Consider the following 20,700-nt stretch of genomic DNA (forward strand, 5'->3'; position numbering starts at 1 on the left):
CAAGAAGAGAAGGCTGGAGCACTCTTGGAGCGAGTCATCAGGCATGATGACATCACTGGATGAGCCGTCCAGTGACGAGCATGCGCACTGGTGATGGCCGGTCTGTGTGCTCTCCTATGTCAAGCTCTTCTGAGTATAGCTCGCGTGCCCACACAGAGGGCTATGCGTGCCAGCTGTGGCACGCGTGCCATAGGTTCGCCATCGCTGCTCTAGGCTTTTTATTCTCCCTTGTTTTGCATATGAGTCTAGTACGGCCTTATTTTGTTCACCTCTTTCTTTGCTATATTCACATGTAACAACTGTTCTGTTCTACTGTAACACTTTCCGTGTTTTAATAAAGTTATATTTGAAAAAAAAAATTAAAAGAAATTTAGAAAAATAACACAATCTCTACAATGATAAAACTGCTGCTGAAAAAAAAAATAAAAACATATTTTTTGTTATTTTGGTTTGCTAACAATTTTATGCAGGCTGACTAAAATTTTTTCTCTGAGAGCTTTGGTCCTTATCCCGTAGATGAGAGGGTTTGCAGAAGTAGCTATGCTGGTACCGATCAAAGGTATGATAATGTCAACTTTGACAGATATAGAATCATTGTTTAGCATGTACCTGAAATCAAGGAACAAGAGGGTGAAAAAATAAATGGAGAAGGCCAATATGTGAGTCATTAATGTATGCATAGCTTTCTGGGAGGATTCTGCAGAAAGTTTCAGACAGATGACAACTGTCATTATGTAACAGTACATTATTACAAGCAAGCAGACAATTAAATTGAACAAGGTCAAAGTCGTTGCATACATGATGTTAATTGTTAGATCATTACATGCAAGCGGTTGTAGAGATAAGATCTCACAAAAGACATTGTTGACATATACCCCACAAAAAGTTAGCCTTAATGTCAACAGTATAGCGACAGTTATTAATACCACAGTGTAAACAAATAGGGCAAGTGATATTGTTTGAGTTGTAACGTTGGTCATCAGAGTGTGGTATCTCAGAGGGTGGCCTACAGCCAGATATCGGTCATATGCCATTACCGTAAAGATAAATATTTCATAGGTTGCATAAGTCTGGAGACAGAAAGACTGACAGAGACATCCTGTGAGGGAGATGGTCGAACATCCAGACAACAAGTCAATGGCCAGCTTGGGAAAATATGCTGCATTCCCCCACATCACATTCATTACCAAGATGCATATTAAGATGTACATAGGTTCATGCAAACTTTTCTCTGTCCAGGTTACAAAGACAATCATAAAACTCATAAACAATGTGACAGAAAACAATGCAAGAGCCAAAACTGCGCATACATATCCAAATGATTCAATCTCAATAAGCCCCACCAGAACAAAGTTGGTTACAGAGACATTATTCAGGGACAAGCTCATGACTTGGATTTGTGTCTTGCAAAATCAACAATTCCTAAAATGTTCTGTTCAATCCAAATACTATAAATTGAAAAATGTAATTCATAGAGGCCCTGTGGATATTAATGCGACTCTCGTCGCATTGTTTTTCTTGTAAAATCAGTTGGGCTTTTATAGGTTTCATAAGGCTATCACTTAGCTCACTATCTAGATTAAAGCAGGCCATAGACGATACGAATATCGTCCGAAAATCGTAAATGCCAGTGTTATCGAACGATTTTCGTATCGTTAGTGTGGTATGTAAACTATGCGTTTTTCGTACGACATCAAAAATTCACATATCCAACATGTTGGGTTTTTCCGCGAAATTTGTCCAATTTTCGTATCATTAGTGGTTTAGTCGTTCGATTCCACAGAACAACACACAACTGCGCATGTTTCCGAAAAGAATGACCCGGAAGGTAAATAAAAAGAATATCAACACGGACGACTGTTCAGCCGAAAAACCGCAATACATCAAATATTATATGTTCAAGCAAACTCTGCTAAGAGGCCAATATGTGTGCATGAAAAGTGTAAACACAAAAGTATGTGTATTGCAAAATGACTTTTAACACCTTTTTTCAATAAACGGACCCACTGCATTGTTGTACAGCTGCAGAATAAATGGTACAGCAAGTTTTCTTTCTGCAGGATGTATATGTTCCAATATTGTTTGTCATTAATAACATATGGTTATCCTAATTGTCATTTTAACAGTAGATTATTTTGATGAGAATGTCATTGTCTATACTACCATAAAGATCAATAGCTGTGTATACAGTTGATATCACATAATGCATGAAATAAAGACACTTGAAACCAATTTCAAAATAACCATCAATTTATTGATGAACAATAAACAAAAAGCGTAGTTGCGCATGTCCAGCACACAAACATTTCCCTATTTAGGATCTTAAAAGCTTGTACATATGTACATGAATATAGTTAGTAAATATGTACATACAGCCAAAATTTAACAGTACAAAAGTACATAAACAGTCACATAGTGCAATTTTATTTTTAATAAAGTGCAAGTCAGAGCAAGGGCCCTTTCACACAATCCAATGAGATTCGCCTGTCATGTTGTCAGGCGGAACTCATTGGAATGTTCCATGCATCCCCATAGGGCAGCGAATGTCAGTGGAAACATGTCCACTGACATCCGCTGCTATCCGACCCGATCAAAGCCTGACGGATGGAAATTATCATTTACATCTGTCAGGCGGATCGGATGGATATGATGAAAATGGACTGGTGGTCCCCAAAAGAGAACGGTGGGGTTCTGACAGCTCTGTCTCTGCACAAAGAGCAGAGAAAGAGCTGTCAGACACCTGCTCATAGGGGATTTGGGCGTGGACCCCCCTTTCAGCAGAATGGAGTACGTGGGTGCATGCGGACAGTGTGAATGGGCCCCTACTTTATAACAACCATTTTTATTTTTTAAAGTGCCATAACGAAACATGGTCTTAAAAAAAAATTTTTGTTTCCAGAGTATTTAAACCTTTGCTAATTGGTCTATCACATCAGAAATCCTGCCTTGAACCAATTTCATTTTATTGCAAACTTTCTCAATATCTGAATTGATTTGCATTAAATCAGCAATCATGCGGTTTGCAGATGCAGAAGTGAATGAAGAACTGCCAGCAGTAGACATTGTAAAGCCTATAAGAAAACATGAAAAATCATAAAAATCACAGTCTAAACGTTATAATGAGCATACGTTTATGTGACATTTGGTTATGTACCTGAACTGGTGGCAATGCTGCTCCAATCACTGCCTTCAACTGGTGTGAGACATATCAGTGTTGTGTCAGTCGTCATCTCAGACTCTGCACTTGTCTGCTGTTCATTTCCCGCCTCTGCATGGGCCTTTCTAGAATGTCCTTTGAAAATTAATAAATACATGTATTTAACTTCAAATACTATACATATATTTAAATGCAATCACACTATGCATATTATTTCTGTATAGAAGACAAAAATACACTATAGATATGCATAGAAAATCACAATGATGCAAGCTGTGTAGTATGCACTCTCTGCATGCACATGTCACATGGCATATACAGAACATACACTCACACAGAAAAACCCAAGAACATCATACATTCTTGTTAAAAAGTTTATACTAACTTTTTTGAAGAATTTTCTTGATTTTCCTTAGCTGATGGGATTCTCTGGATTTTAAGTCAGACCAGCGTTTTCTCACTTGATCTTTAGTGCGTTCAACACCATGGTTTTTCTGTAGGACACGTAGAACTTTCTCCAGAATTTGATCTTTTCTCACATTTTTTTTAGGGTAGACTTGCTTCCGACAGTCATAATCCTTCTTTTGAAGAATGTTCACCATGTCCACCATCTCCTCCAAAGACATGTTGGTGGCTTTCTTCTTCCTGGGGCTTGTCACAATGGTTGTCTGGTGACCTTCTTCCACCTCCACGATTTCCTGCTCCTCATCTGTCCCAGATCTTTCGCTCTGAGAAGCTGCCATGTCTTGTCCCTCTGCCATGATTTCTCCCACAAGCCCCCGAAAGAAAGAAGAGGCGGGGCCTGTACATGGTATATAACGCACGTGCGCATTGCACGAATATGCAGCGACTTTTCGGGACGTAGGAAAGTCTATTCGTGCAGAGAACGCTGAACACACATCCCTGAGGTAAGTTCAAAATGCTGACTCTCCATTGCATATTTCACTTTTTCTACGGAAATACTGTGTTATAATGTAAATATATGCTATTTTATTACTGATAGAAGTCCTTTTGCAGTATAGGAGCTGTTCAAAAAGGCTAAAAATTAGACCTCACTCCTGTCCAAATTTATCTCAGTCACGATTCATGGCACATGGCTCATCCATTATATGAACAGGCTGCATGAAACTTGCATATCGTGTTAGTTCTATTGTCTTAAGTATTATTTATTCTTCTTATTTAGTCATTATTAATGTGCAAAATCATTATGTGTTATATTTTACACATGTATAACAAGGCTTTGCAAGGTAACTTAGTAAAATATATATATATATTTTTTTTTTTTTTTAAAGGAAAATGCCTCTCACATTCACATCTACTGAGTTCCTTCCCCAATTCATTGATAAATACAGAGAATTTTCGTGCTTATGGGATGTGAAATCCAGGGATTATTCTAATAGATATAAGCGTGATGAGGCCATCAAAGAACTAAAGGAGCTATGTAAAGAGGTTTGCAAAGATCCAAATGACCTATATGTAAAGCACAAGATTGCTAACTTGCGGACTGTTTTTAAAAAGGAGTATAAAAAAATACAAGCATCCAAGAAATCTGGAGCAGGGGCTGATGATGTCTATGTCCCACGTTTGTGGTACTTCAAAGACCTGATGTTTCTTGCTGACACAGATGATCCAAGAGAGTCCCATTGCACTCTGCCACCAAGTGCAGCATCAGACTCCAGTTTGATATCTGACCCAGAAGCAGAGGAAATGTCACAGACACAGACACAGACTCAGACACAGGTATATCCAAATTTTCGTTTAATTCACAATATTTTTTCTTTGGGGGGGGGGGGGGGTTGGAGGGCCCAATGAAACAACTATAGGGTCAGGGGTCCTTCTGCCTCATGGGCCAGTCATAGTAGAATGTAACAAAAACTAGAATAAAGAATACTCATATATTGTATATGATTTATTAAGCTGTCTTTATTTAGAGCAAGTCATTTCTTACAAAATATAATACATATGATTATATGCGATCCTGCCATGCAACTGCACCACTACCCATAAAATAATCTGTGTAATGAATGCGATTTTGACGTGCATTTGCAGTTGGTAGCCTAGGCCTTGCAGGAGCTAAATTTACCATGCCACTGCTGTCATTTCGCCAATCACCTGGCACAATTGTGCCACTGGTAAGATCTTCAATATCAACTGCAGTTGATGGCATATATGACACAGTTGTGCTTCTTAAATAATTGTGTAACATACAGCAGCACTCCACTATTATGTCAATTTTTTCAACTGTAACATTAATGGCGGTGTGGAAAATGCGGAATCTGCTGGCCATGATCCCAAATGCATTTTCTACCACCCTTCTCGCCCTAGACAATCTATAATTAAAGATTTTCTGGGGAGCAGTTAAATTGCGCAAGGGATAGGGTTTCAACAGGTGTTCATGTAAGGCAAATGCATCGTCCCCAATGAACACAAAATTAAGGCCCTCAACTGTCTCACTGGAAGATGGAAGATGCAACATTCCTTCTTTTAATCGATGCATAAATGGACTGCGCTCTATCACACCTCCATCCGAGTTTCTTCCATTTTTCCCTATATCCAAGTACATAAATTCATATTTGGCATTCACAATTGCCATTAGAATTATGCTGAAGAACCCTTTATAGTTGTAAAAATAGGATCCTGAATGTGCTGGTGGTGTAATTCTCACATGTTTCCCATCAATTGCGCCACCACAATTGGGGAAATTCCACATGTCCTGGAATTCTTTGGCAACTTCTTTCCATTCTTCAGATTTAGAAGGAAACTGTTGGCAAGATAGAAAAAAATTAAAACATGTTTTAATGATAATTAGTGATCATATTTTCTTCTTAATTTTTTTGGTTTCTATAGGATACACCAAGCCCAGTATCAGAGCAGCCAGGAACATCAACTCAGAGAACTCAAAGAGGAAAGAAGAGAAATCTTGACTACGATACTGCCAGTTTGCTGAAGGATGCATCATCTATCATGAAGCAGAAAGATGATGAATGTGATGCTGTGGGTCATCTGGTTGCACACAAATTACGGAGAATGTCCATGGAGCAACGAGACATTTGTGAAGCTTTAATGCATAAAATGATTGCCATTGGACTAAAGGGCAATCTTACACCTAACACAGATATAATAGGGTATCAGGGATGTACATCTCCTCCACCTGTAACATCTGCTCCACCTGTAACATCTGCTCCACCTGTAACATCTGCTCCACCTGTAACATCTGGCCAATATTGGCACCCAAATATGTCTCAATCACAGGGAAACCCAAGCTGGTCAGTGCGTCCTGAACCACCTCAAGGTTCTTGGTTTCATGGCCCCCAATACACAAATCTGTAAAAAAAAATTCTAGATATGTTGCTCAATATTATTGCATTTCTTTGGTGTATTTGTTCCTTTTTTATTGGTTATTGTTTAAGAATTATATATTTTCATAATAATGATTTGGAAATGGGTATGTATTGATTTAAGAAAATACAAACTTTTTCAGACAACCGTGTACAGGAAGTTACATATTTTTTTAATAAAATTGATGTACTCACAAAATTTGACTTATGTTTGCAGTAATATTCTTACTAATTTAAGTTGTAATTTTTATAATTACCTTTAAATACTGTGGCTGGAGCACCTTCACTATGGCCTGACACGTCTCAGGTATGATTCTTCCCAAGGATTGGGCAGAGATTCCAGTGGTGAACTTCAGGTCTTCATAAGACCTGCCTGTTGCCAAAAAACGCAGGGTTGCCATGAGCCTCTCCTCTGCACTAATAGATTTTCTCATGCAGGTGTCCTGTTTGGTGATATGTGGCTGCACAAGAGCTAATAGCATGTCAAAGGACTGCTGGGTCATCCGCAAATAATTACGGTAATCCTCAGGATTATTTTCTCTGAGGTTTGTTAGCAGGTTTACATGTGAAAATTGCTCTCGTTGCATGAGCCAGTCTTTGGCCCACACTCTGCTCTTCCTTCTATTTTTCTTCTTTTTCTTCTCCTCCTCCAAAGCAATCAATGCAATAACCATTGCTGCCATTTTCTGATTCCTATTATACCTCTTGAATGGCATTTTATTGCTGAGAATAGTCGTATGCTGTGGCGAATGATTGCTCTGTTCGCAAATGACACGATCCGACTTTTAACTGTAGGGGGAGTGCCCAGTGGAGGTGTGGTTAAAAGGTCAAGACAACATTGCATCACTTCCTATACTTGCAGAAGGAAGAAGTGTTTTGTCGTACGATTTTCGAATCACATTGATGGTACACTCGACGATGTGCACGACTGGCGCTTGCGTTTATCGAACGACAAATCGTACGAAATTCGAAACGTGTATGGCCTGCTTTAGAAACCATTGCAATCACTGCTTTCAAGTCTTCCCAGTGGACCACAACTGTTACAGCTGCCGCTGATGGACTAATTAGTGTCAGAAATGGAATGAAGTAGTGCAAATACATTTAAAAAGCTTTCCCAATGAAAAAGAAAACATAAAACAAATAAATAGATAAAACATGAAAAGAGAAAGTTTGAATTAAGAATTGAACTGATCTTGATTTTGCATAGTAATGGAGTAAAACACATCTCTTTTTTCTTGGTTTGATGTTTTTGATGACTCAGTAATGCACAATCATAAGTGATAAGATAGGATTACTGTTGTAGCACTGCCCCCTAGAGAGCTGCTGAGAATTACACTTCTTGGGTTACCATTAGCAACTGACAGCAGATACATGGCATTGAACATTCTTGGCTCAGGCAATAATCAGTCCAGTCCAGGGGATTTGGTTTTTGTGTTTTATTTTAGAACTGGGATGGGAGAAGGGATGAGTGGGATACTCCAACTAGTAACTATGCACAATTCTGAGGACAACTGACTGTAGAATGCTGCAAGGCCACTGCTTCACCCTGCCACTGAAGTGAAGTTAAATTAACTGTTGAATGGGGCATGGCCGAGCTGCGGATGTGAGCGGACGTACATGCTGTGAGCTCCGCTGCTGATCCTGGTTGTTATCCTGTGTGACTTCTTATCCTGCTCTGATTTCTCCCGTCAGCCTGTGCCCTTAGTTCCCTGGAGTGTGGTGATCACCCGGTGAGTCCCCCTTCAATTATCCGTGATGTCTAAAAAGGGTAAAGAGGGGAGATCCGCACAGGCCAGCCCGATCCACGATGGCGGCGCCCCGCAGCGTGCAGCACAGAAGGTCACATATCTGGAGGCTGCACAGAAGTTTTTTGCTAAGCCTGCTGCCCGGGACCCCCATGCTCAGTCTGGGGACCACCGTTCTGGCTCGCCAGGGTCACATTCAGACACGGATGACACCGTACCCCTGGGGGATCTCTCCCGCCTAGATTGCGGATTGGGAGGCTGCAGATGCGGACCAGGCCCAGAGGCAGTCATCTCCTACCCCTGATTCAGAACCCACATTGCGGGACATTATGGCTGCGGTTACCACCTGTACCACTTCCATTACGGCCCTGACTGCTGAGTTAAAGGGGGTCAAGGCTGAGATATCGTTCATGAGACATGATATGCAGAAATTGAGGGAGAGGACAGTGGCGGTGGAAGGCAGGGTCAGCTCCCTGGAGGATGACATGGCGCCTTTGCAAAGGGAAGTGAAACATACTGCCCTGCTCTCAGCCCAGCAAGCTGCATGCCTGGATGACTTGGAGAATAGGATGAGACGGAGCAATATCAGAGCAATTGGGATCCCTGAGCGGGCGAAAGGTAAAGATCCTGTGGCTTTTATTGAGAAGTGGTTGGTCTCTACTTTTGGACAAGAATCCTTTACCACCATGTTTTCGGTGGAGCGTGCCCATCGGGTGCCTATGCGACCTCTTCCTCCTGGAACCCCCCCACGCACTTTCATCTTCAAACTCCTCAATTATAAGGACCGAGACACCATCCTTACTAAAGCCAGGGGCATGCAGGGGAGGCTGAAAATTGACAACTCGAGGATCTCCCTGTTCCCCGATTACTCTGCGGAGGTGCAAAAACAGAGGGCGAAATTCATGTAGGTCAAGCGGAGATTGCGGGACTTGAATGTTCAATATGCTATGCTGTACCCTTCTAAGCTCCGGGTGGTGGCCCGGGATGAGGTGTTGTTCTTCGATAAGCCTTCTGCTGCTGTTCAATGGCTGGATGCGAATGGTGGGGCCCTGCGAGCGGCTGCCTCCCCTAGGAGAGAAGACCCTTGAGGAATGTTCCTATTATCTGGACCTATTGAACTCTGTTCGGACGGTCATGGATCCTGTTTGTTCTCCTGCCTGTACCTGGCACTTAATGTTACACGTACTTTTCCTGTTATGGGTGCTTAAACTTATTGTGCCACATATTGCTCAACTTTCTGATGTGCCCCTGCTGATGTTGGGGGACTTTAATGCTGTACTTGACCCGGCCTGGGATAGGTTTTCCTCTCACTCCGGTTGACTTATGCTAGCCGGGGGGGCTACGCCCCTTGCTCGGTTGGTGGGTGAACTCGGACTGACGGATGTCTGGAGGATGGGCCACCCGGAGGTACGAAAGTTTTCGTGCTTTTCGGCGTCTCACTCAGGATTGTCTAGAATTGATATGGGGTTGGTTAATGGTTCGCTGCTGCCTTTGGTGGTCGCGGCGGATTATACACCCCGGTTGGTGTCCGATCATTCCCCCTTCTGGGTTCGTCTGTCCCTCCTAGATAATAGGGGGAAATCCCTTTGGAAACTCAATGCATTTTGGCTGACACTCTTTCCTAGTCCTGATCCCCTACCGCCCAAACTAACATCCTTTTTTTGCTGACAATTTGGACTCCGCAGAGGTGGGGGTGGTGTGGGATGGCCTTTATGAGAGGTCAGTTTATACGTACGGTTAATGACATTAAGACTAGGGTTGAGCGGACACCTAGATGTCCGTGTTCGACGGGTTCGGCCAAACTTTAAAAAAAAGTCCGGGTCCGTGTCCCGGACTTTTACCGAACTTTTCCCGGACACCGAACCCCATTGAAGTCAATGGGGACCCGAACTTTAAGGCACTAAAATGGCTCTAAAACACCAAAGGAAAGGGCTAGAGTGCTGCAAATGGCAGCAAAACGTAATTAAGAGCATGGCAAGTGCTCTGCAAACAAATGTGGATAGGGAAATAACTTAAAACAACAAAAAAAAACAGAAAAATAAAACAATGTTCTTCTTCATCTCTGAAGGACGAGGCCCATATGGAGTAGGAGGGAGGTTGAGGTGGTGGTGGATGTGGCGGTGACATAGGCGTGCGCACAGGGTGTGCTGGGTGTGCCTGGGCACACCCTAATCACCTAGGGCACATAGCATTGCCAGTGAGGAGATGGGAAAGATCTCCCTGGGACCTGCTCTGCTCTATTTCTCCTTGCCTACAGGTACATGGCCCCGATACATTACTCTCCCTGCTGGCAAACACATGCATGTGTATTTCAACTTTGGGGTGCACACCTTAATGCAATAGGCTGCGCACACCTATGGGCGGTGTAGGTGGAAGCGGCGGTGGAGGAGGACCAGGGCCGGATTAACAGCATCATGGGCTTGGTGCTGAGGATTTTGAAGGGCCTTAAGGGCCGTGCCTTGCCATGCACCCAGAGGAGGAAGGGTGCAGCCATGCATGCCTAATTCAACATGGGATGCTGTCTCTGAAGCCCATAAACACATCCATGCATCGCCAACTGTCCCTCCTTGTCCGGCCTTCACGCTGTGTGGGGAGGTTCTGAGGGTGCTGCCTGGGGAAGCGAGCATAGAAGCCAGACTTCTGTGTTTAAAAGTGACAGAAGAGCGGTAACAGTGAATATGGCCAACCCGGGGCCTATATAAAAGGTAGGGGCCTGGAGCTGCAGCTCCAATAGCCCCTACATTAATCTGGCCCTGAGGAGGAGGACGAGGTAGCCAACACTGCTTCTTTTCAAAAATTTTAAATGAGGGTACACCCCAAAAGAGTGAGAAAGAGCAAAAATGGAACAATGGATGGGTAAGGTCGGTATCCATTGCTATTCTGCATAAGGTACGGAAAAGTCCCGTGGGATCCATGCCTGGTTCATTTTAATGAACGTGAGCTTGTCCACATTGTCTCTGGACAGGCGGCTGCGCTTGTCTGTTATAACGCCCCCAGCCGTGCTAAATACCCGTTCAGATAATACACTGGCTGCAGGGCACGCCAGCACCTCCAAGGCGTAAAGGGCAAGCTCAGGCCATGTGCCCAATTTGGAGACCCAGAAGTTGAAGGGGGCAGACCCGTCATTCACTACATGTAGGCGTGTGCACACATACTGCTCCACCATGTTGGTAAAATGCTGCCTCCTGCTAAGACGTTCCATCTGAGCTGCTGGTGCTGCTGTTTGTTGTGGCGTGCTGACAAAGCTTTTCCACATTTCGGCCATGCTAACCCTGCCTTCTGAGGTGCTGGCGGTGCCCTGGTTGCGTTGGCGACCTCCTCCTCCTCCTCCTCTGCCTTGTGCTTCCACTGTGGCCCCGCTGTCAGATGGGAATGCCAGCAGCATGGCGTCTACCAGCGTGCGCTTGTACTCGCGCATCTTGCGATCGCGCTCCAGTGAGTGAATTAAGGACGGTACGTTGTCCTTGTAACGGGGATTCAGCAGCGTGGCCACCCAGTAATCAGCACAAGTTAGAATGTGGGCAACTCGGCGGTCGTTGTGGAGACACTGCAGCATGTAATCGCTCATGTGTGCCAGGCTGCCCAGAGGCAACGAAAGGCTGTCCTCTGTGGGAGGTGTATCGTCCGTGTCCTCTGTATCCCCCCAGCCACGCACCAGTGATGGCCATGAGCTGGCCTGGGTGCCACCCTGCTGTGAACATGGTTCCATCTCCTCCTCCAGCTCCTCCTCCTCCTCATCCTCCTCATCCTCCAGAACTGTGCCCCTGCTGGACAATTGCGTCCCTGGCGTTTGCGTGTGCAGGAACCCACCCTCGGAGCCCCTTGCGAATGACTGCCCTGAAAGCCTTGGAAATGTTACCTCTTCATCCTCCTCCTCCTCCTCATCCTGTGCCACATCCTCTTCCATCATCGCCCGAATTGTTTTTTCAAGGAGGCATAGAAGTGGGATAGTTAAGCTGAGAACGGCGTCATTGCCACTGGCCATGTTGGTGGAGTACTCAAAACAGCGCAACAAGGCACACAGGTCTCGCATGGAGGCCCAGTTATTGGTGGTGAAGTGGTGCTGTTCCGCAGAGCGACTCACGCGTGCGTGCTGCAGCTGAAACTCCACTATGGCCTGCTGCTGCTCGCACAGTCTTTCCAGCATGTGCAAGGTGGAGTTCCACCTTGTGGGCACGTCACATATGAGGCGGTGAGCGGGAAGGCCGAAGTTACGCTGCAGCGCTGCCAGGCGAGCAGCAGCAGGGTGAGAACGCCGAAAGTGCGCACAAACGGCCCGCACTTTCTGCAGCAGCTCTGACATATCGGGGTAGTTTTTAAGGAACCTCTGCACCACCAAATTCAGCACATGCGCCAGGCAAGGGATGTGCGTCAAACCGGCTAGGCCCAGAGCTGCTATGAGATTTCGCCCGTTATCGCACACCACCAGGCCGGGCTTGAGGCTCGCTGGCAGCAACCACTCATTTGTCTGCTGTTCCATGCTCCTCCACAACTCCTGCGCGGTGTGTGGTTTGTCCCCCAAACAGGCAAGTTGTAAAACTGCCTGCTGTCGTTTACCCCTGGCCGTGCTGAAGTTGGTGGTGAAGGTGTTACGCTGTCCGGATGAGGAGGCGGTAGAGGATGAGGAAGCGGAGTAGGAGGAGTTAGGAACAGGAGGCAAACTGAAGCGCCCTGCAATCCTCGGTGGTGGAAGGACATGCGCCAAATTGCTATCCGCCTCAGGCCCATCCGCCACTGCATTTACCCAGTGTGCCGTTAGGGAGATATAACGCCCCTGACCGTGCTTACTGGTCCACGTATCCGTAGTTAGGTGGACCTTGGCACAGATGGCGTTGCGCAGTGCACACCTGATATTTTCCCCCACTTGGTTGTGCAGGGAAGGGATGGCTTGCCTGGAAAAGTAGTGGCGGCTGGGCACGACGTACTGTGGGACAGCCACCGACATAAGGTTTTTAAAACTGTGCGTCTCCACCAGACGGAATGACAGCATTTCAAAGGCCAATAATTTTGAAATGCTGGCATTCAGGGCCAGGGATCGCGGGTGGGTAGGGGGGTACTTCCTCTTCCTCTCAAGTGTTTGGGAGATGGAAAGCTGAACGCTTCCACGGGACATTGTGGAGATGGTTGTTGGTGACCCAGGTGGTGGTGTTGCTGACAGATCGTCTGTTTGCGGGGTGGCAGGTGCCGGTATCACTACAGATGTGGCTGGAGCGGCCGAGACTGCAGCAGAAGAGGAAGCAGGATGAGCCAGAGACGTTTCTTGGTTTTGAAGGTGTGTACTCCACTGCAGCTCGTGCTTTGCACTTAGATGCCTGATCATGCAGGTTGTGCTCAGGTTGAGAAGGTTTATGCCTCGCTTCAAGCTCTGATTGCACAGGGTGCAAACCACTCGTGTCCTGTCATCAGCACATTTTCTAAAGAACTTCCACGCTAGAGAACTCCTTTGAGCTGACTTTGGTGCGCTCGTTCCCTTGCTGCGTTGGGCAGTAGCGGGCGTAGTGTCTAGGGCACGGCCGCTCCGCTTCTGCACCCTGCTCCCTCTTCTGCTGTGCTGGTGGCTCTGTGCGACCACCGCCTCTTCCTCCAAACTACTCAGGTCACCTGCATGACGTTCATTCCATGTGGGGTCGAGGACCTCATCGTCCTCCACATCATCTTCCACCCAGTCTTCACCCCTGCCCTCCTTGTCGGTCTCCACAATGCTGAACGCCGCAGCAGTTGGCACCTGCGTTTCGTCATCATCGGAGACGTGCTGCGATGATCCTTGCATGTACTCATCTTGAGAAATAAGTGGTTGGGCATCGCTGCACTCAATCTCTTCCACTTCTGGGGCAGGGCTAGGTGGATGGCCCTGGGAAACCCTGCTGACAGAGTCCTCAAAAAGAATAAGAGACTGCTGTATGGCTTGGGGCTCAGACTGCTGGCCTGATTTGCAAGGGGGTGAGGTGAAAGACGGTTGGACATTGGCTGCAGGTGCCAACTCTGACCTTTCTGCAGTAGACTGGGTGGGAGACAATGTGAAGGAACTGGAGGCACTGTCAGCAGCAAACCAATCTACTATCGCCTCAACTTGTTCTGGCCTCATCACTTCTAGGGGCGTTTGATGCCCTACCAAATACTGATGCAGGTTCTGTCGCCTACTCACACTTGAGGAAGGTGTTTCACTTGTGCGTGTAGCTGGCACAGATCGACCACGTCCTCTCCTTGCAACAGGAGCTCTACCAGCAGCACCACGACCCAGGCCACGGCCCTTATTTGACGGTCTCCTCATATTTCTGTAATTTAAGATCTTGCCCTAGAAAGGTTTTTATTGAATAGCGGAATAGGAAATATGATCCAAAAAAGTGTATGTATCTCGCACGTACAAAACCACACTAGGCCCCAATTACTATTGTTTCTACCCCTAAAAGGATGGATGAGGAGTAGGAGGAGTATGGAACAGACAGCACCCTCAAATCTTCAGAAGTATGAGATGAACCCCAAAAACTTGGAAAGGTGGATCTCACACGTACCGACACAGACTATCCCGCAATTCAATTGATCCTCAAAGGTTTTTATTGAATAGCGGAATAGGAAATATGATCAAAAAAAGTGTATGTATCTCGCACGTACACAACCACACTAGGCCCCAATTACTATTGTTTGTACCCCTAAAAGGATGGATGAGGAGTAGGAGGAGTATGGAACAGGCAGCACCCTCAAATCTTCAGAAGTATGAGATGAACCCCAAAAACTTGGAAAGGTGGATCTCACACGTACCGACACAGACTATCCCGCAATTCAATTGATCCTCAAAGGTTTTTATTGAATAGCGGAATAGGAAATATGATCAAAAAAAGTGTATGTATCTCGCACGTACACAACCACACTAGGCCCCAATTACTATTGTTTGTACCCCTAAAAGGATGGATGAGGAGTAGGAGGAGGAGTATGGAACAGGCAGCACCCTCAAATCTTCAGAAGTATGAGATGAACCCCAAAAACTTGGAAAGGTGGATCTCACACGTACCGACACAGACTATCCCGCAATTCAATTGATCCTCAAAGGTTTTTATTGAATAGCGGAATAGGAAATATGATCAAAAAAAGTGTATGTATCTCGCACGTACACAACCACACTAGGCCCCAATTACTATTGTTTGTACCCCTAAAAGGATGGATGAGGAGTAGGAGGAGGAGTATGGAACAGGCAGCACCCTCAAATCTTCAGAAGTATGAGATGAACCCCAAAAACTTGGAAAGGTGGATCTCACACGTACCGACACAGACTATCCCGCAATTCAATTGATCCTCAAAGGTTTTTATTGAATAGCGGAATAGGAAATATGATCAAAAAAAGTGTATGTATCTCGCACGTACACAACCACACTAGGCCCCAATTACTATTGTTTGTACCCCTAAAAGGATGGATGAGGAGTAGGAGGAGGAGTATGGAACAGGCAGCACCCTCAAATCTTCAGAAGTATGAGATGAACCCCAAAAACTTGGAAAGGTGGATCTCACACGTACCGACACAGACTATCCCGCAATTCAATTGATCCTCAAAGGTTTTTATTGAATAGCGGAATAGGAAATATGATCAAAAAAAGTGTATGTATCTCGCACGTACACAACCACACTAGGCCCCAATTACTATTGTTTGTACCCCTAAAAGGATGGTTGAGCAGTAGGAGCAGGAGTATGGAACAGGCAGCACCCTCAAATCTTCAGAAGTATGAGATGAACCCCAACAACTTGGAAAGGTGGATCTCACACGTACCGACACAGACTATCTCGCAATTGAATTGATCCCCAAAGGTTTTAATTGAATAGCGGAATAGAAAATATGATCAAAAAGAAAGTGTATGTATCTCGCACGTACACCACCACACTAGGCCCCAACTACTATTGTTTGTACCCCTAAAAGGATGGTTGAGCAGTAGGAGGAGGAGTATGGAACAGGCAGCACCCTCAAATCTTCAGTAGTATGAGATGAACCCCAAAAACTTGGAAAGGTGGATCTCTCTCACACGTACCAACACAGACTATCCCCCAATTTAACTGATCCCCAAAGGTTTTTGATTAAATAGCGGAATAGAAAATATGATCCAAAAAAAGTGTATGTATATCACACGTACACAACCACACTAGGCCCCAATTACTATTGTTTGTACCCCTAAAAGGCTAGGAGTAGGGGGAGTATGGAACAGGCAGCACCCTCAAACCTTCAGAAGTATGAGATGAACCCCAACAACTTGGAAAGGTGGATCTCTCTCACACGTACCAACACAGACTATCCCCCAATTTAACTGATCCCCAAAGGTTTTTGATTAAATAGCGGAATAGAAAATATGATCCAAAAAAAGTGTATGTATATCACACGTACACAACCACACTGGGCCCCAATTACTATTGTTTGTACCCCTAAAAGGCTAGATGAGGAGTAGGGGGAGTATGGAACAGGCAGCACCCTCAAACCTTCAGAAGTATGAGATGAACCCCAACAACTTGGAAAGGTGGATCTCTCTCACACGTACCAACACAGACTATCCCCCAATTTAACTGATCCCCAAAGGTTTTTGATTAAATAGCGGAATAGAAAATATGATCCAAAAAAAGTGTATGTATATCACACGTACACAACCACACTAGGCCCCAATTACTATTGTTTGTACCCCTAAAAGGCTAGGAGTAGGGGGAGTATGGAACAGGCAGCACCCTCAAACCTTCAGAAGTATGAGATGAACCCCAACAACTTGGAAAGGTGGATCTCTCTCACACGTACCAACACAGACTATCCCCCAATTTAACTGATCCCCAAAGGTTTTTGATTAAATAGCGGAATAGAAAATATGATCCAAAAAAAGTGTATGTATATCACACGTACACAACCACACTGGGCCCCAATTACTATTGTTTGTACCCCTAAAAGGCTAGATGAGGAGTAGGGGGAGTATGGAACAGGCAGCACCCTCAAACCTTCAGAAGTATGAGATGAACCCCAACAACTTGGAAAGGTGGATCTCTCTCACACGTACCAACACAGACTATCCCCCAATTTAACTGATCCCCAAAGGTTTTTGATTAAATAGCGGAATAGAAAATATGATCCAAAAAAAGTGTATGTATATCACACGTACACAACCACACTAGGCCCCAATTACTATTGTTTGTACCCCTAAAAGGCTAGGAGTAGGGGGAGTATGGAACAGGCAGCACCCTCAAACCTTCAGAAGTATGAGATGAACCCCAACAACTTGGAAAGGTGGATCTCTCTCACACGTACCAACACAGACTATCCCCCAATTTAACTGATCCCCAAAGGTTTTTGATTAAATAGCGGAATAGAAAATATGATCCAAAAAAAGTGTATGTATATCACACGTACACAACCACACTGGGCCCCAATTACTATTGTTTGTACCCCTAAAAGGCTAGATGAGGAGTAGGGGGAGTATGGAACAGGCAGCACCCTCAAACCTTCAGAAGTATGAGATGAACCCCAACAACTTGGAAAGGTGGATCTCTCTCACACGTACCAACACAGACTATCCCCCAATTTAACTGATCCCCAAAGGTTTTTGATTAAATAGCGGAATAGAAAATATGATCCAAAAAAAGTGTATGTATATCACACGTACACAACCACACTAGGCCCCAATTACTATTGTTTGTACCCCTAAAAGGCTAGGAGTAGGGGGAGTATGGAACAGGCAGCACCCTCAAACCTTCAGAAGTATGAGATGAACCCCAACAACTTGGAAAGGTGGATCTCTCTCACACGTACCAACACAGACTATCCCCCAATTTAACTGATCCCCAAAGGTTTTTGATTAAATAGCGGAATAGAAAATATGATCCAAAAAAAGTGTATGTATATCACACGTACACAACCACACTGGGCCCCAATTACTATTGTTTGTACCCCTAAAAGGCTAGATGAGGAGTAGGGGGAGTATGGAACAGGCAGCACCCTCAAACCTTCAGAAGTATGAGATGAACCCCAACAACTTGGAAAGGTGGATCTCTCTCACACGTACCAACACAGACTATCCCCCAATTTAACTGATCCCCAAAGGTTTTTGATTAAATAGCGGAATAGAAAATATGATCCAAAAAAAGTGTATGTATATCACACGTACACAACCACACTAGGCCCCAATTACTATTGTTTGTACCCCTAAAAGGCTAGGAGTAGGGGGAGTATGGAACAGGCAGCACCCTCAAACCTTCAGAAGTATGAGATGAACCCCAACAACTTGGAAAGGTGGATCTCTCTCACACGTACCAACACAGACTATCCCCCAATTTAACTGATCCCCAAAGGTTTTTGATTAAATAGCGGAATAGAAAATATGATCCAAAAAAAGTGTATGTATATCACACGTACACAACCACACTGGGCCCCAATTACTATTGTTTGTACCCCTAAAAGGCTAGATGAGGAGTAGGGGGAGTATGGAACAGGCAGCACCCTCAAACCTTCAGAAGTATGAGATGAACCCCAACAACTTGGAAAGGTGGATCTCTCTCACACGTACCAACACAGACTATCCCCCAATTTAACTGATCCCCAAAGGTTTTTGATTAAATAGCGGAATAGAAAATATGATCCAAAAAAAGTGTATGTATATCACACGTACACAACCACACTAGGCCCCAATTACTATTGTTTGTACCCCTAAAAGGCTAGGAGTAGGGGGAGTATGGAACAGGCAGCACCCTCAAACCTTCAGAAGTATGAGATGAACCCCAACAACTTGGAAAGGTGGATCTCTCTCACACGTACCAACACAGACTATCCCCCAATTTAACTGATCCCCAAAGGTTTTTGATTAAATAGCGGAATAGAAAATATGATCCAAAAAAAGTGTATGTATATCACACGTACACAACCAAACTAGGCCCCAAGTACTATTGTTTGTACCCCTAAAAGGCTAGGAGTAGGGGGAGTATGGAACAGGCAGCACCCTCAAACCTTCAGAAGTATGAGATGAACCCCAACAACTTGGAAAGGTGGATCTCTCTCACACGTACCAACACAGACTATCCCCCAATTTAACTGATCCCCAAAGGTTTTTGATTAAATAGCGGAATAGAAAATATGATCCAAAAAAAGTGTATGTATATCACACGTACACAACCACACTAGGCCCCAATTACTATTGTTTGTACCCCTAAAAGGCTAGATGAGGAGTAGGGGGGGTATGGAACAGGCAGCACCCTCAAACCTTCAGAAGTATGAGATGAACCCCAACAACTTGGAAAGGTGGATCTCTCTCACACGTACCAACACAGACTATCCCCCAATTTAACTGATCCCCAAAGGTTTTTGATTAAATAGCGGAATAGAAAATATGATCCAAAAAAAGTGTATGTATATCACACGTACACAACCACACTAGGCCCCAATTACTATTGTTTGTACCCCTAAAAGGCTAGATGAGGAGTAGGGGGGGTATGGAACAGGCAGCACCCTCAAACCTTCAGAAGTATGAGATGAACCCCAACAACTTGGAAAGGTGGATCTCTCTCACACGTACCAACACAGACTATCCCCCAATTTAACTGATCCCCAAAGGTTTTTGATTAAATAGCGGAATAGAAAATATGATCCAAAAAAAGTGTATGTATATCACACGTACACAACCACACTAGGCCCCAATTACTATTGTTTGTACCCCTAAAAGGCTAGATGAGGAGTAGGGGGGGTATGGAACAGGCAGCACCCTCAAACCTTCAGAAGTATGAGATGAACCCCAACAACTTGGAAAGGTGGATCTCTCTCACACGTACCAACACAGACTATCCCCCAATTTAACTGATCCCCAAAGGTTTTTGATTAAATAGCGGAATAGAAAATATGATCCAAAAAAAGTGTATGTATATCACACGTACACAACCACACTAGGCCCCAATTACTATTGTTTGTACCCCTAAAAGGCTAGGAGTAGGGGGAGTATGGAACAGGCAGCACCCTCAAACCTTCAGAAGTATGAGATGAACCCCAACAACTTGGAAAGGTGGATCTCTCTCACACGTACCAACACAGACTATCCCCCAATTTAACTGATCCCCAAAGGTTTTTGATTAAATAGCGGAATAGAAAATATGATCCAAAAAAAGTGTATGTATATCACACGTACACAACCACACTGGGCCCCAATTACTATTGTTTGTACCCCTAAAAGGCTAGATGAGGAGTAGGGGGAGTATGGAACAGGCAGCACCCTCAAACCTTCAGAAGTATGAGATGAACCCCAACAACTTGGAAAGGTGGATCTCTCTCACACGTACCAACACAGACTATCCCCCAATTTAACTGATCCCCAAAGGTTTTTGATTAAATAGCGGAATAGAAAATATGATCCAAAAAAAGTGTATGTATATCACACGTACACAACCACACTAGGCCCCAATTACTATTGTTTGTACCCCTAAAAGGCTAGGAGTAGGGGGAGTATGGAACAGGCAGCACCCT

At 44.6% G+C, this 20,700-nt stretch overlaps 2 protein-coding genes across 2 annotated transcripts; both read right to left on the reverse strand.

Annotated features, from left to right (window-relative positions):
• Window positions 1-440: 440 nt before the first annotated feature.
• Window positions 441-1,388, reverse strand: LOC309547153 (olfactory receptor 5AP2-like; the record flags this gene model as incomplete). The annotated part of the gene is made up of 1 exon (XM_082246939.1): window positions 441-1,388. The coding sequence occupies one exon, from the start codon at window positions 1,386-1,388 to the stop codon at window positions 441-443; it is 948 nt and encodes a 315-aa protein (XP_082103065.1).
• Window positions 1,389-5,123: 3,735 nt separating this feature from the next.
• Window positions 5,124-7,082, reverse strand: LOC309546783 (uncharacterized protein; the record flags this gene model as incomplete). The annotated part of the gene is made up of 2 exons (XM_082246472.1): window positions 5,124-5,918; window positions 6,753-7,082. 2 exons carry the CDS (start codon window positions 7,080-7,082, stop codon window positions 5,124-5,126), a joined length of 1,125 nt encoding a protein of 374 aa, XP_082102598.1.
• Window positions 7,083-20,700: the final 13,618 nt, after the last annotated feature.

Source organism: Pelophylax lessonae (assembly GCF_965119305.1).
Source record: "Pelophylax lessonae genome assembly, chromosome: 2".
NCBI classification, from domain to species: domain Eukaryota; kingdom Metazoa; phylum Chordata; class Amphibia; order Anura; family Ranidae; genus Pelophylax; species Pelophylax lessonae.